At 50.9% G+C, this 16,987-nt stretch overlaps 1 protein-coding gene across 1 annotated transcript; it reads right to left on the reverse strand.

Annotated features, from left to right (window-relative positions):
• Nucleotides 1-2,334: 2,334 nt before the first annotated feature.
• Nucleotides 2,335-8,418, reverse strand: SIX1 (SIX homeobox 1). Its single transcript, XM_002753977.7, has 2 exons — nucleotides 7,570-8,418; nucleotides 2,335-5,544 (listed from the first exon to the last, which is right to left on the reverse strand). Exons 1-2 carry the CDS (start codon nucleotides 8,127-8,129, stop codon nucleotides 5,250-5,252), a joined length of 855 nt encoding a protein of 284 aa, XP_002754023.1. The 5' UTR covers nucleotides 8,130-8,418; the 3' UTR covers nucleotides 2,335-5,249.
• Nucleotides 8,419-16,987: the final 8,569 nt, after the last annotated feature.

Below are 16,987 nucleotides of genomic sequence, written 5' to 3' on the forward strand. Positions count from 1 at the left end.
AGCAGGAAGGAGCAAACCTTAAGGTGGTGGGTTGCACTCTGCTGCTGAGAACTGGGGTCTCAGCTGTCCATTAACAAGTTAAAAGGCGAGAAACTTAAACTCCATTGGAGAAGAGACGCGTCCATGCGCCTCAAGCAGTCTCTTTCTCTTTGTTTTTAAATGCTACTGCAGTGTTGTTTCTCGCTGTCTGAAAGGACCACAGCGTCTAAAACCCTGATTGTCATCCTCAGTGGGAGAACAGGTTTCCAGTTTCATCAGCTGGACGGAAGTTGTGTGTGTGAGTAGTTGGTTTAAAATATTAGAGAAAATGCAGCCTTTCCAGGGCAGCGCTTTTTCTGGGTAGAACAATAGCCAACAATTCGCCTGTGATTTTGATTATTTTTGTTCCTGGCTGGCTCACACAATTCGTATCTAACTCATCCCCTTTAGACACTCTTCCAGGTGTAATTATTGGATTCGGTCAGAATGGGGGAGGGGCCACTTATGCCCTTAAGGGTCTCAGAAGTGCCCACCTGGCTTAGGTCGAGGCACAAGGGTGTGGGAGATGAGATTGAGCCTTAGGGTCCCTCCGTGTAAATTGTTAGTGGGAGCGAGCTGGGCACAGACATTAGTGCGCTGGCTTCGGGCAGCTGAAAGGGGTGATATCTGAGAGTTTTTAGAGTCTCCTCCAAGGGAAAGCTCGGAAAAAAAGAGAAATGGAACGGAGAGAGCACAAGGAGCACTAGCGACCTCCTTCACCTTAACCCTAACGCACCTGTCCCTGTCAACGCCGTGGACCCTAACAAATCAGGGAAGAATGTAAGCTGAAACAGCCTGACGCGAAGGCCGCTGCCGGCCTAGGCTGGTGCCTTCTGCTTGGAGCCCGGGCTGTGCGTGGGGGGAAAAGCCGCTGCTCGCTCTAGGGCCGCCAGAGAAGGGGGAAATAACCGACCTGGCTCCACCAAGAAAGTGGAGCTCTCCTGCTCCTCACCTCCAGTCCTGCGGAGACACTAATAGCGAGGGCCCCTCTCTCTGCCGCGGGAAGTTCTAGGGACAAGCCTAGAAAGCGACGACCTCTCTACCTGGCACTCCTCCTCAGAGCGCGCGGGTGAAGAGTTGGGTCCGAAAACCAAAGCCAAGACTCCAGGAATCGAAGAAGGAGACAGGAGGTGTCTGAAGCAAAAAGGCCACTGGGAAATGGGCAGCAGCAGGGCCTAGGCCGCCTCCGAACCGGGCTCCAAGGCCTGTGCCATCTGCCCTGTGCGGGAAGCACGGGGCCTGGGAGCCAGGGAGCGCTCACACCTGCGGTAGTGCTGGGGACGCAGCGCTCTGCCAGGGCGGCTTTATCCTGCCGCCAAAGGGCAAGGACAAACCCCGCAGCAGAGCGTCCAGCGCCGCTCACGTGCATCGCCTGGAGCTTAGCTCTCAGACTCCAAAGAAGGCAGCTGGGACTTGGGCCTGGAAGCTGGCTTCGGCGTACCCAAGGCGACGGCAGCTGAGTTGTACCACGAAGCTCAGGCCGAGGCTCCTCCCTTGTCTGGTCTTAGACTCCATACTGGCAGCCTCTGCTCTCAGGAGCCCCGTAGACCCGGCCACTAGGCCCCTTGAGCCTGGAGCTGCGCAATGATCCGGGTCTTGAGATGCGCGCTATTCTCTCTGAACTGGTGGAGAGGAGGCTCTGCGTCGCAGAGGACGGCGGCGCCCGAACTTCCAGCGCCTCCAGAGGGCCCAAAGGCAAGAACGGCCTCCGGCCTCTGGAGTGCGAGGATGGCTGGAAAAGATTCCCAGTTCTTCTGCCTCCAGAGAAGCGTGGAATACAAGCCTCTGGATCTTCAACCTAGAGTTCTGCCTTCAGAATTTGCCAAAGACTTGCAGGCGGTGGGGAGGCAGTAGGAAGTGAAGCCCCCTCCAGTCTCAGCCGCCGCCGCGTTTGCTACAGCAGCAGCAATGCAGCTGCCACAGAGCAGAGGAAGGGCCGCTCTGCGCGGGTTCGGTGCCAGGTGTCCCGCTGGCCCTCAGCGGACGGGGGAGAGCGACTAACAAGGGTCGATGCTCAGCAAACTCAGAGCTCCTCCATAAGTGCCAACGCCACTGTCTCTTCCTGGAAGCTTCCACTCCCGACTGGGGTCAAGACCACGCTGTCCTGGCCCAGAAAACAGGTTCAAGAACGGTGGTGCCCGGCCCCAGCAGCGCCCTTCTCCTTCCCTTAGCTCGCTGGGCTCTTGAGCCCTTAACTACAAAGGCAAAAATTCGGGAACCGGGGACCAAATCCCTTGGCCTCTGAGAATTTAGGAAGCTTCGTTCTCAGCCAAGAGGTCAAGGCGAGCAGGCAGCGGGGACTCGAACAATTTCGTATTCAGATTTAAACCATTTTAATGAAAAATCACCCGAGTGTTTGTTTTTTATTTCACTTGGCACAATGGTTTGGCTGTACAATTTCGTCCTAAAAACACTTTATTTATAAGCCGGTGTTCATTACTTTTGGCTAATGTTCTGACATCTGTAGAGGAGAAACGAAAAGTGGCTTTAGATTCAGTTAAACTGCGACGCCCAGAAGGTAAATTGGAGGTCCCTTAACAGCTGGTTCCCGAAGATTTCCTCGAGGGAAGAAAAAAAATATGGTTAGTTTCCCCTAATGATTTCTCTGAAATGATTGCCCAAAAAACTCAAAGCAATATTCAGTTTTCTCGCCTCCTCCTGCTTGTCCCTCTTTTAGCCAGACTGAGCCGAGGATGGCGAAAGGAGGCACATTGTGCAATTTCTTATTAAACACATCTGGAATATGCGCGCTCTGGATTTAGTGCCAGGGGTTTTACAAAGAGTTTATGACTGTGACAGAAAATTGTCCTTTTAACGAGTTTACAAGCAGTAATCACGCGGGCTTTTACAGGACCAGCCCTCTTGCTCCTCGCCAGATCTGCAGACATGTCCAAGATTCACCAACTAAAGGAGCAGGAAATGGGCCGGGGCACCCTGCGAGACACAACGTCCACGAGCCTAAAATTATCCCAAGCGGAGCTGGGGGTGGGGGTAGTCAACGGAGTAGGAAGAGAGGGCATGTAAGAAATTAAAGTAATTGGCCCTTCCTATTTTCCAGAGAGATTTCCGCAGCGTCCTTTGAAGCCTGTCAGGGTCATTGAAAGCTATCTTTGTGTAGGGTGTTTGTTTTGGGGAGTGAATGTGAAGAATGTGCGGAGATTCCCTGTGAGAGCCCCTCCTGCAGAGGGTGGCATTTCTCCGTGGCCCAAGACAGGGAGAATAAACACCCTAGTGACTTAAATAAACACCGACTTAATGATCCAAAACACTAACAAGGGAGATTGGGACCCTAAGCTCCCAAACCAAATGATGGTCTCTGAGCGGCTGTGTGCACATCTGTCCATCACTGAGGGGGAAAAACGACTTTATAAGTAAAAGTGTCTACAGTTAAGTACAATGACCATTTCTCCCTGGAACTCAATGCTATTTGACAGTTTAAAAAAATAAGAAGGCCTTGATTTCCCCCACATACCCCAGTTTTCTAGACCAGAGCAAAGAATAGGAAAGAGTAAAAGAGAAATAATATATTCATGGTGACACTTACAGATAGGGAAAAATCAAAATTATCAAACTGTCATGTGAGAAAATACTTTCCTTAGGGAACAATACTTTACAAAGCACAAGCAAGCCAATCCTGTTATCCTGAGTAGAATTTTAATAAATAATGCCATTTGTTTCACTAATTTTAAAAGCTAAATACAGAAGATACATCATTTTGCCCCAGACAAAAATAATATGGAGCCTACATGATTACCGGGATTTTTCTGGACACTATCTGGCACCACTGCAAAAGAGCTCCTGTCCTGCTGGTCTGCTTTCCATTTGTACAAATTAATTCACAATGTTTCTATTCTTGTTCTCCTTCCCTTTTTTTTTTCTTCAAGCAGATAAATTATTTTTACTTTCACAGTCTTGTCATAAACTTGTTAACACACACGAGCTTAGTTAACATATGAATGCTGTGAGGAGACAGTGGTAAATAAAATTGCATACCTAAATAATAAAAATAAATAAATACCCCAAAGCTAAATTCACTCTCTTTCTGTCATATAATTAATCTAGTTGCTACTCTTGGTTCAGATGATGGCCTTCAAAGTACCCTGCAATTCACAGCCACCATTAAGAAAAAAAAAAAGTTTGTTTTTTTTTTTTTTAAAAATAGGGCCCAATGACAGCAATACACCACTCACCTTTTAGAAACAGAATCATACTCCTGGTGTTCTACTAAGTTTTAATTTAGACTGCTTTAGGTACAATAGAAAAGAAACCTGAAAACACATGCTGTTTTAGTAACAAATACCGGGTTGCCAAGATTCGTTGGCATACCTTTGCAAACCAGAAACTAGAAACAGGAGAAACCCTTAACAGGAGTAGGGTACAGATATGAAAGCTTTGAGGGCATGAGTAATGGCATTCAGGAAAGTGTTTTTTCACATTGGTACAATTTTAGAGTTTGTCATTAAAAAAAAAAAAACCCAAGAAAACAAACAACAACCAAAAAATTCCACTAAATTTGAAAAAAATAGTTGCATTACTAATGGTCACGTCTATTTCTAACTTTCTCACATAGAGAGCATTAAGACATTTAGGCACTTGTTTTTCCTCCTAATACTGCTCTTTTATTTTAATCTACATTAAATTATTTAACACTAAAAATGAAAAATGTAAACTCAATTTTTCCTTATCAAAGAAAGTTACAGATTGTATTTTTCCTATTCACCTTAAGAATGTAATCAGTTCCTCCAAGCCTGGAGGCTCTTATTTTCACTGTTTTTATCTCCCTTTCTCTTTCTGTTTCTCTCTCTTCATTTCCCTTTCCTCTTCACATTTCTCCATAAATAAATTAAAAGGAAATAATAAAAATCCAGTTGATTTATAATTCCCGTTCGTTGAAAAAAGGAAAGACTGCTGAAGCAGGCATATCATTGCGCAGAACTGAGACTGGGTGCCTGGATGCTTTTGTTTGTTTGGGTTTTTTTTTCCCCCTGATCTCTGCCTTGGGAAGGAAAATGCAAAGGTGGAAAGAGTTGGAGAGAAGAGGAGACTAAGCTTGAGATCGCTGTCGGTTTTGATTTTTAAAAAGATATTTGTGAAAGTCCACCATTCCTTTATGCGCAAAGAACTCCAGAAACAAGCTGCAAAAATGTTCCTGATTTCTATTTACAAGTGTCCCTAGTCGCTGCAGTGGTTGCTGCTCCAGGCATCCCTTCAAGGCTCCAGTGCCTCCCCACTTAGGACCCCAAGTCCACCAGACTGGAGGTGAGGGGGCCAAGCAGAGAGTCTTGGAGCTGATGCTGGTGGGCCTGCAGGCCGTGACTGGACTGCGAGGCTGTTAAGCCGGGGAGAGAATAGTTCGAGCTCCTGGCGTGGCCCATATTGCCCTGCAGCAGAAGGACCGAGTTCTGGTCTGGACTTTGGGGAGGTGAGAATTCTTCTTCTGAGCTGGACATGAGCGGCTTGCCCCCTTCCAGAGGAGAAAGTTGGTTCTGCTTGTTGGAGGAGGAGTTATTGTTTTCAGTGTTCTCCCTAAGAAATAGAGGACAACACCATATGGTTAAAAAAAAAAAAAAAAAAAAAAGGTTAAAAAAAGTGTGAGATGGAGGGAGGGGAGCTGGAAGGAGGAAAGGGCCATTGTGCAATCTGTCACCAACCCAAATGGAAGAGCTCTACCCTTCCACCCATCCCCAAGGGTAATGGGGGAGGTGAGAAGTCAGAGAAACGGAGAGCTACGGACAGAGCCGCCTGTTGGGAGCCAGGTTATTTTCTCTTCCAGATTTCAGGAAGTGATAGATTAGCAGGATTTACTTGAAACATACAAAATATACCTTTTCAATTTTGTTCCAGCAGTTACATTTAAATACATATCAACTAACACCATGTTTAAATGTAACTAAGTTTGAAAATCTTTCAATAAATGGATGTTGGTGATAAAGAAATGATAGAGGACAGAGTCTAATGCACAAATGTTTGGGGTGAATCAAGCCCATTGCCTTATTCCAGTATGAGACAATTAAACATCCAGTTTTCCTGCCCCAGCCCAGAGTTGGTGGTTTTGCAGACACAGGACAGGTCATGGGAAGTGGTGCCCAGAGCGGCCCAGTGACCGAGTAAACACAAGGAGCGCAGCCAGTCTTTCTGATTTCATCTGGAGTCGGCCCTAGGGCCTGGCTTACAGGACGGCCGTTTTATAACTAAAGGCTAACTGCAACTATATAATCTCTGTTTCTGTGTTACTTGCTAACTCTTCAGCCCCTCGTGGCCCCTTCTCAAACTGTTTACCAACATCCAAAGCAACCCATCCTTTCTGGGCAAGGGAAACTTCGCCGGCCGGCACAAGCTGCCAGCGGGCGAGGTCCCGGCACTCTGTCCCGGTTAAATTCAGGATTTCGCTGCTCTCGCGGCTTTCGCCTTCCGAGTGCTCGCCCTGTATTCCCGACTCCTAGCGCCTGTCTGTCTCCTCCTTTCTTTTCCCTTATCCTCAGTCTCTGTCTCCCGGCGAGCCCATTTCAGCTGAATTTATCCTGGCTCTGTGGTTTTCCACCCAGAGAGGAAAGGAAGCAAGACCTTCGGCCCCCAGGTTTGGAAGCAAACAAAGGAACCTAACCAGCCCCTGCGCTCAGGTTTTCCCCAAACTCTTCGGCTTCGCGGAGCGCTCTCCGCGCTACAGCCACCTCCCCACCGTTCTTCTGAATCTCTGTCGGAAACTCTACAGAAAACGGAAGGAGCCTGGCCAGGTGATGAAGGTGTTGCCCCGAGGTGGGGGAAGTTAAAGACCAATTTTTAAAATATTGCCTTCTGAGCTCCAGTGCGAGAGAAGGCTGCGACAGGAGACCCCTAAGGTCCTCGTCTGGGCAAGCGGCGCGGACAGCCAGACCGACCGGCTGCAGCGCCGGGCCACGAGCGAGCGAACACGGCGAGGATCGACCCTTTCTGAATTTGGGGCTCCGGGAAGTAAATGCAGCGCCAACTCTCCCCAAGACTCTCTTTTTGGTGTATTTTTAAAAGACTCCTTCCTTTGTCCAGCTAGTGAAAAATGAAGCAGGCGACCTGATTCAAAAGACTATCAAGAGAGAGCCGTGTAAAACCGGGCGGGAGTGAGGGCAAGGCCAATGTCTCAGGCCAGCTTCACCCCCCTGGGGAGGAAGAGGAGAGAGGTTCGAGAACATCAGCTCCCACCGAACCTCTTTCCTTGCGACACCACTCAACGCTTCCCTGCCCATTGATTTAGAAACTCACTCTCCACCCATCACTCCCCGCCGCGGCCAGCCAGGGAGGCATGAAAAACAAACCTAGAGCCAGTATTTCCCGACACTCACATCCCAGAGAAACCCACTCGCGGGTGCTCAAAGCAAATGAGGCCCCATCCTTAGCAAGGAACCTCAGAGTTCATGAACTTTCGCAGCAGCGCGGCGGAAGCCTGCGCGCCGCCCGGTGGACGGGCTCCGGCGAGCGGGGAGGACTTGGTGACGGGTGCCTGCGGGGGCGGGAGGGGGTGGAGGGGAAAGGAAGGTTTCCTAGGGTTGCCCGAGTCGCGGGAAGCACGCCGCGTACCTTTCCTTGGCCTCCGCTGCTCGGTCTCTTTGCCTCCGGTTCTTAAACCAGTTGCTGACCTGGGTGGTGGTGAGGCCAGTGGCCTCAGCCAACTCCCGCTTCTCACGCGGCGAGGGGTAGGGATTGTGCGCGTACCACTCCCGCAGCACGCCCCGCGACTTCTCCTTGAAGCAGTAGCTGGTCTCCTCGCCGTCCCAGATGGTGCGCGGCAGTGGGAATTTTCGGCGCACCCGATATTTGCCCACGGCGCCCAGGGGTCGGCCGCGCAGCTTCTCGGCCTCCACGTAATGCGCCTTCAGCCACAGTTGCTGCAGTTTGGGGTGGTTGTGAGGCGAGAACTGGTGGCTCTCCAGGATCTTGTAGAGCTCACGGAAGTTGCCGCGGTGGAAGGCGACCACCGCCTTGGCCTTGAGCACGCTCTCGTTCTTGTGCAGGTGGTCGCAGGCGGGCAGTGACCACAGGAACCTGCCCAGGCGCTCCAGGTTTCCGCCTTGCTGCAGAACCTCGCACACGCATGCCACTTGCTCCTGAGTAAAGCCAAACGACGGTAGCATCGACATGGCTGGGGCCTGCCGGGGCTCACCGCCCAGGCGCACGCGGCTGGGAACAGAGCCGAGAAGCGGGGGGCGGCGGCCGCAGGGGATGGGGGCGCGGCTGTTCCTAACCTCCTCCCTAGATTTTGCAACGGCGAAAATCCGAATCGGAACTTGGAGGTGGACGGCCAAGGAAGAGGAGGCAGAAGGGTAGGGCACGCGCTGAACAAGGAGCCGCCGGCGCACTCAGTAGCCTTTAGGGCCTTGCTGCCTCGGACCTCCCGCCCGGTGGCTGCTGCTAGTTGCCGGGGAACTTGGTTTCTGTTCTCCCGGCAGCTGCCTTAAAGCGCGCAGCGTTCCCGGCACGCTGATTGGCTGCGGGAGGCGCCTATCCGGGGCTGGCCAGCCAGCGCGCCGCCCGGCCGGCAGCGAGGCCGCACCGCCCAGCTCGGGGAGGGCGAGGCTGAGGAGCTAGGAGTTGTGGTGGTGTGTGTGGTGGTGTGTGTGGTGGGGGGGGGGGGGCGAGGGAGTGTTGCTAGGGCTGCGGGGGAAGGGAGTGGTGGGAGGAGAAGGAAGAGGAAAGGTGGGAAGCCAGTTGGGGTCTGAGCTGCGCTGCGAAGGTCGGGGGAGGTAGGGAGTGGGTGAGCGCGTCCGGACCCTGCAAGGCTGGACCCGTTCGTTGCCAGCATTACCTACCCAGAGTCGGGCACAACTCCGCACAAATCAATGACTTCAAACCTTCGTTTCTCCCCTCTCCCTCCGTACTCTTGTCCTCCTCCCTTGTAGACTTGCCCTTTCCCGGTGAGCTCATATTTAATTACTTTAATGTTGGAATGAATAAATAATGGATTGATGAATAGCTATGGAACGCGATAAATAATTCAAGAGCAGACCAGGGTCCCTGCTTGCAGTCTCTGGAAGAGTGGCTTCTTTTTGGGTTGGCTTCGGCTCGAGGAGCCGAACCCAATTTCCCCTTCCCTCCCCCATTGCCCCACACCACCCTCCAAAGGGCACAAGTACTCCCAGTTGGACAGCATTTCCCTCGTTCACAAAGGGCCTCCACGATTTGAGACCAGGAGAAGAGCTGTTTAGAGCACTCTTGCTGAGCACATAGAGTCTCCGAGCATTCATTTGTAATCTATTATCTTAGTGTTCTGCAATGGAAACCAGCAGGTTCCTGAAGCTTTTCTGGACTCAGTTTTCCCATCTGTGTGGTTGTGATTTCCATTGCCACCTTTGCTACTGAGGAATGCCGAGAAGCTTTACTTGCTATTAGCAAAAATGCTTTGGGAACCTCGTACGAAAGGCGCTGGATGTGGTGTAAATTAAATAAAACTGTGCCAGGCTCCAATAACCGTCCGGTTGTAACATAATCCTTGCCCTGCTCTGAGAGGGACACTGCCCTCAAAGCGAGGACGACAGCAGCTCCAAGAAGATTAAATAAAGAGGGTGTGTGTGTGTGTGTGTGTGTGTGTGTGTGTGTGTTGCAATGCTGGCCTATTTTGCTGCCAGGGAGTGAGAGATGTACTGCAATGTAAGTCTCATCATCTGCTGTTTTGTTTATGTGTGGAGAATGCTTAGTAAAACTGCACAAACAAATGAAGTTGTAATTATCTTAAGCCTCATTTGCACACCTAGTTCCAAAGCAATTATTAAAAAGATTTTAAAAACAATTAGCCTCTCTAAACAAAGATAATCTATTGTCAGTAGCAGAGACTAGCGGGAGATAAGAACAATGCATGGAGATAAGGGAAGCCAAATGGTGGAAGGAGAGTGACTTTATGACTATACTTATCTCTGATTAGATAAGTTCAAAACAGAATTCTAAGTACACTTCAAAAATGCTTTTGATTTCAATGCGCCCTCTTAGAGAGTGGTGAAGAACAAACTGTACGTAGGATCTTTAAACTAGCTTGTCTTCTTTGAATATGTTTTGATTCCTTCAGCCAAAGAGCTCAGCACTACAAAACCTTTTGCATATTCAGATGCAAGTGGGAGAAGGAGAAGCAGCGTCTGGGTTTCCCCTTTTATTATTAATATGGTTTTAAAGTGATGCACCCAGTCCAATGCACCCTGCAACCAACATATATTCTAAACTTATAAAGGGTTACCACCTAAGGGCTGCCACATGGGAGATTCCAAGTACGCAGGAAGCTGCTTCTCTACTGAATATAATGCTTTCTGCATCCTTGAAACTCTTGCGTATTCCATGCAATTAGATGTTGGAAGCAGATGGTGATATTTCATTGCCCTAGGCTTTTTTTTTTTTAAATGCATTTAATGAGTGCGCATTCTTTCAAAAGAGCCTCTGCCATATAGTTTGCCCAGTGACTTTCTAAACTGGAAGCCTGGCACTGCTAAGCCCAGAGCCATGTGTCTGGTAATTTTCCCTCACCGTCTTATTTTAGTGCTTATGATGTTTCACATGAGGTCTTAAGGAGCTGCAGTGTCCTCCCAGAAGGAATGTCTCTGCTTGGAACAGTCCTTATTGACATGGCAGCTGTGTGAGGACCGGAACGGAGGCTTAAATCCGTCTCTAAAAATCAGTTAATACAGTTAATACCCTAAAGTCTGGAGCAAGTGCACACAATTACAATGGGGAGAGGGTGTTTAAGCACAATCATGTCTCTTAAAAGACAAACAGTATGTTGAGTATGAGGTGTGCTTTGCAATTAACAATTTTGTATAAGGAAATGAGGCATAGCCTGGACTAATAAGGGCAGGTATAAATTTGCAGAGGATGACAGAGAGCAGAGAGATGGCAATTAGACACGAATAGGACCACCTCCCCCGCCCCCCCTTCCTCCAGACCTCCCTACCCACTTCTTTTTCTGTCTTCAAAAGGAACCAGGACGTACTAGACATCGGCATCACCTGGGAAGACCACGTGTAGAAGCTGTGATCGCGGGAACCGGGTAGAAGAGAAGAGGTGATCTTCCTCAGAGGCCGTGACTGCGCCCGCCGAAATTTTTTCCTCCCGCTTAATCCAATAGATCGCGTAACTGGAAAGGGAAAGTGCTATGCACTTTATACCAAGGAGCCTACCTGCTATTCCTTGGTTAGGGGAACCAATTGTTATAAATGTTAATTATTGGCTCGGATATATAAGGTTTCCCAAAATGGAACCTCCCACTGAAAACCACTAAAAGAGGTAAAATGACATGAATTCACAAATCACCTAAACCAAATGATCCATTTTAAATCGCACACAGAAAGGTTTGAGTTGTTCTGGTAACATAAAACCTTTGCTGTCAATGCAAATCGCACGAAAAGCAGAGATGCGTTGGAAATTTAAAGGAAACAAGCAACTCTAGCCAGCTGGCTGCTACCCTCGCGCCCCTCGTGAGGGAACACCGCTGGCAAGGAGCGCCCGATGCTAAGTTTTGGCTCTTCAGTGCCTCCTCTGAGCAGGTAATGGTCGAGTGCGCATAATTAGTCGATGAAAAAGCATTTAGTGGGATAGCATTAGCAGTTGCTAGGGCTTCTAGGCTAGGTTGACATAGGCCTTGATGCAAACACCCCTAGCTGGGACCTTGTAGTTTCCCTTCTGGCTTGGAGCAAGATACTTTGGGGCTCCCTGGCCGCTTTCTTGGAATTCTTTCACCATCCAAAACGACGGTGAGGATCCTATTCTACCTACAAATATTTGGAAGAGGAGGGCATAGAGAAATGTTTCTTCAATAAATTATTGTCATCGCTCTGGGGGCAGTGCGGAGACTCCCCAAGTCCGGGCTGAAGAGCCAAAATTCTCGACCCCTGGGAACTCCGGCTCCGTGGCGCCGGAGCAGCAGCCCACCTGCTCCTGGGGGACACCGCTCCCCGCGAGGTCTGAATAGGCCTGGGGCTCAGGCAGAGAGATTTGCGGACTCAGAGAAGAGAAACCCAAAACCGGTCCATTAGTAAATGAGTTTTGTGTTGTCAAGGTTCTTTCCCATCCACTTGCTGTTCTGAAAAATAGATCACATTTCGTTATCTTTAGTGGGAATCTGCAACGTGACACCGGATCCGCGCGCCCCCCGCCTCCCTCCCTGCCTCTCTCGCCTAGCTGAGGGGAGCAGGCGGGCCTCCTCAGCTTATTTCTGAACAATGAGGATTTGTCTGTTTCCCAAATGCATTTATGTATGTATGGAGGAAGGACGTTTTTTCCTGGAAGCGGGAAGCTCGAGAGCAGAGCCTCCCACTTCCTTGGTGCGAAAACGCTACGCTGGCCCAAGATTCTGGGCGACCACGGGCCCGCCCCTTCCCCCCCACCCCGCCCCACCGCCCACACCTGGACAAACAGAACCAGCTGCGAGCCAGGCTCGCCGCTGAAAACCCTGCCTCCCCGCGCGGCTCCTGAAAATACCATCTTTTTATTGTCTCGGGGTCCGGGAAGGGAGAAAGAGATGACCGACTGACGGACCGACTGGGTGTGAAGCGCTGGGAGGGAGCTCATATTGGAGCGGAACAGAACTGTCTTTAGCAGAGTTATCCTCTCTCGCTCTACGCGTGCCCCGCGGTGGGTCTCTCCTGGAGTGTGTCTCTAACTCTTTTCTCCACCTGAAAGAGAACTCTTGCTCATTCTGTCTGCAAACCTGTTTCTCATTCTTTCATTCCCTCTCTTTACCTCTCTCTTCCTTCCTTTCTCCTCCTTCTCATTGTTTTTCCTCTTCCTCTTCCTCTTTCTTCTTCCTTCCCTCCCTTTCCCTTCTCCACCCCCCGCCCTTTGGCACTCATTTCTTTCTCTCCAGGACTGGGCACTGTAAGGTTCCACAGAGAGTGCTGATGTCACCCACTGAGGCAGCGCGGGTAGGTTCTCTTGAGAGTAGACCAAGTCGGTGCTGTAGTCGGCAGAGCGAGGACCTTTTACAGGGAGTGGAGGGCGAGCAATAGATGGCATGGCCCTCAGGGAGGGCCGGCAAAGGTGTATTGGCCATCTGAGAAAAGGGCTGACCAGCTGCATTCTGAGAAAGCTCTGACCAATCTCCAGATTTGAGCTAAAAGACCCTACTCAATATCATATGCCAACTACCTCTCTGGAAATTGAAGCCGGGATGTCACAAGAATCAATTCTTAAGAATTTAAGGGACTCTGAGCCCCGTCCCCCATTCCCTGTTTTTTAAAAATATCTTCTTAGGGCAAGTTTATGAAATGAAACTCTCCAAAACCGCTTATCTTCCATTGAATTTTCAATCAACTTTTTTTCTCTCAACTTATGTACATCCTGACTACCACATCTGTCTAAGCTAAAAAGAATTTCCTTTTGGGAGGTGAAAGCCTGCAGCTCCTCCTGTTCAGAGGAAAGTGCTAGTGACGGTAATGCAGGGTGACACTAAATAAACAGTTAGGGTGGACTGGAAAGATGGAGTTAATTATCCAGTGAGCTGCATTTCAGCCCGGACCATCAGGGGCTGATTTGTTTTGGCTCGTAGTTGGAGGAAGGAGACAAACCACTCTCTTCTACACATCTCCTTGGGATCCTGATCATTCACGTCTTCAACAAAACAAAAAACAAAAACCACTACCGAGATATTACTGCTTCACTTAAATTTTGGTTTGTTCCTCCTCTGGACGCTCTGAAAAAAAAATGTCCACTCCATTGCCCCATATCCCTGGAGGGATGAACCAAAGCGACTCAAAAATGTACTCCCACGAGCAAAAAAATCAAGCTATTTGAAGTCCAAATGGTAAGGAGGCCCAATGATAAGGAAAGCTGACATTTAGCGCCCCTGCCTATCTCTTCGCTTGGATTCTTACAATAAACGTATAAAACTACGTGTTTATAAAAACTAAGATATTGGCTTGGTTTTCATGATGGTTTTACTCCACTCTCCAAAAAATCAGGCTTCGTGAAATTTGAAATGCAATTAGATTTATCGTTAGCGTGATTCACTGACTATCTGGTTTCCTCAGGTAAACCTGGACTTACATATAAATCCTAGTAATTTGAAACTTCTCCCTCCCCATTTTGCGCCCCCCCCGTTCTGATATTAATAATCCCCGGCTGCCCCTCTTTCCGGGTCATTACGGTACTGCTGGTCTCTAATCAATCCTAATGCGATGGCAATTGGAGTCCCTGATGACTGCGGCTCGGGTTTCTTGTAATGGCTCTACCACATTTTCCTGGACCTCCTTCTTTAACCTGAGATGCCAGGGGGACGAGTCTCTTCTCGGCTGCTGATTACTTCAAGATGTGGGGGCTGGTTTGAGCTGAAGGATAAAGACACTTGCGCACAGCGTGGCTGCCACAGCAGGCTGGGCGGCTGGGGAGAGCAGACGTCTGTAGCAGGGTGCCACCACCCGAAATCCTCTCGTTACTCTCTTTTCTTTCTCCCCATTTTCCAGGCCCAAACTCACTCTGGTGGACCGAGATGAAGATTCTTAGAGCAGACTTTTTTTTTCCTGCTGCGGAAAGGCCTGGTGGTCTCTGGGACTCTCTCCATTTACCGAGCGTCCCCACCCCACAGCGCACCCCCAGGCGCAGGCCTGCCCCTGCTTCAGGAGTAAACGCCTTCTCCCATTGTAAAGAGCCAGCTTATCTTTCCTTCGGGTGGTTTTCTCCCCGTGCTTTCCTCTTCCCCAATTGCGGGGTGGGTGTCCTGAAGAGAGACTGGACTCTCCGTCCCGCCCCTCCACCCATCTCATTCACTAACCCTTGACCTTTCTCCTGTTCCTCATCCCAGCAGTGCCTGAAGTTCCCAACCTGTTCCTGACCCAAAACCCAGACCCTAAGACCAGAAGCTTGGCCTGGTCAGGTTGGGATATGACCTCTTCTCCCTCAACCTTTGGGGATTCGTCTTTGGGAATCCTTAGCCTTTAGAGATAAAGGGCCAACACTCCTTTCTCGGTGGTGCCACTCGGAGACGACAACGAGTGGGAACTTGCGCCTGCCTCCCTTCTCCCCCGCCGAAAGCTCTAGTTCGCTTCCCCTTCCCCCGGTCCAGCCTCGGCAGCGAGGCAATCTGCACGTTAGCGGCATTTTGTATTCTTCCATTTCTCAGCCTAAGCCATTTAGTGTAACCCGAGCTCAGGATAATTGCCACGTCTCTGCCGTGATACTTTTTAAAACAAGATAATGCTTCTGAATTGCGGAAGAAAGTGCCGAGGACAAATTGGGCGCTGAGCTGCTGAGATGGATCGCTTTGTTCCTGGCGACCAGTGGTTTGTGACTCAATTAGTGCATTTCTGGGAGCCGCCTGCGTTGTGAAGTAGAGTCCGCTGAAAGCGAACTACCCTGTGGCTCCCAGGAGCGGGTAGGAGTTCGGGGGTGGGAGAACTCAGGCCTGTACCTCTATCGGTGCGTATCCACGCCGTGGGATCTGTTTTTGCATTCTCACACGAGAATATCGTTTGGGTTCTAAAGGACCCAGATTTTCGCTGACAGAAGCCCCACCACCTCTGTTTCCAAACGGGCCGCGCGGCATTTGTCTGAATCACCAGTCCTCTGAGCAGTGGGAAAAGGGATACAGGGTAGCGGGTGCTGGAAAAGTGCCCATTCACCCATGCCCCTCCGCGCGTCTCGACCACTCGCCTAGACTTGGACTTTGCGACAAGGTTTCCAACACCGCTGCAGTGCTTAGCAAAGCCCTCCCGAAGCCAGCAGGGTGAGGCTGCCAGCAAGCAGGGGGACGGCGAGGGACGCTTTTAGGACTTGGAACAAGGCCGTAAGCTCTTTCCTTACCTCTACTGAAGTTCACCCGCCACCCTCACCCATCACCCCGCGTGCAGGACCGGGTCCACATTTCGCGGGCTGATCCTGGGCCTCAGTATAAGCCGCTGTGCCAGGTGCGCGCGCGCAGCCAAGTAACCGCGCGCGGGCGCCGGGGAGGCTTCGCCGCGGCGTGGGGTCTCGAGGAGCTGGGCCTCACCCCTCGCCCAGCCGCCTGCGCCAGAAACTCCCTCCCCCGGGCTACGCGGGAGCTCTCGGGCGCCGCGTCTGCGCCGGGGCCGGCTCTGCCCAGGCTTGCAGCCAAAGGTCGCGCTATCTCGCCGGGCGGGCCTGAGGGCTGCGACTCGAGCCGGCTTCGGCCCCTGCCCTCTGTTCTCTGGGGTTGTTTTCTCGGGCGTTGCGTGGGGCCCATAGGCGTCAGGGCCTGAGGAAAGAGGGGCCGGGGCCTGGAGGGCGGGGGCCACCAGGAGGCGCGGAGAGGTCAGTGAAGCAGGCAGACAGCCGGCGCAGGCCGGCGGCGTCGCGGCCGGAGGAGAAAGAGGGCGCTGTCTTCCTGGCAAAGGAGTTCTCGCCAGGCCGGTAAGAACCGAAACGAAAAAAACAAACAAACAAAAAGGAAAATCTGCTCTGCCGAGCCCCTGGGGTGAAGAGCGCGCGGCGGGAAGGGGCTAGCCGAGCGGGTTCTCGGCCCAAAGCCCAGGGACCGCTCGGCCCACCTTGGCCTCGCCAGCGCCACGTAGCCCCGGACGGGACTCGCTAGGAGGGAGTTTCTTTGGCATCTTTAGCTGTCCCCATAGTCGCCTTCTTTCATGGCCATCCCTCTCTCATTTTTCCCTCCAAAAACTGGAGGCGTTGGGATAAGGACGGCGACGCCTCGCTGACGAATGAGGTACCCCAATTTGCCCAAGGCGAGCAGGGGAATCGGGATCTTCATTCCTTCAGCGGAGCCGGCTTCTCGGTTTCGTGGAACTTGGGTCGGGAAGCCGCGACCTCAGCCAGTCCTTTCGCGTCGAAGCGCTGCAAGTGGACTTAGTTTGGCCGAGCATTGCCCAGGAACAGCGAAGAGATGGAGGACCCTCTCATTTACTGTCACCAGCTGGCCGGAGAGCACACGCAGAGATCAATAAGGTCCCAAAGACAGCTATCAACAATTCTCCACCCCAATCCACACATCAAAATCAATAAATAAACACCTGAACTTGTATTAATTCGGGTGAAACAGCTATCCCTCCATTCC

This window comes from Callithrix jacchus, chromosome 8 (assembly GCF_049354715.1).
Source record: "Callithrix jacchus isolate 240 chromosome 8, calJac240_pri, whole genome shotgun sequence".
Taxonomy (NCBI): Eukaryota; Metazoa; Chordata; class Mammalia; order Primates; family Cebidae; genus Callithrix; species Callithrix jacchus.

Coding starts and splice junctions, on each gene's coding strand:
- SIX1 (XM_002753977.7), bottom strand. CDS start 8,129: ATGTCGATGCTACCGTCGTTTGGCTTTACTCAGGAGCAAGTGGCATGC. Junction 5,545..7,569: donor GCAGCGGAGGCCAAGGAAAG/GTACGCGGCGTG, acceptor TCTATTTCTTAG/GGAGAACACTGAAAACAATA.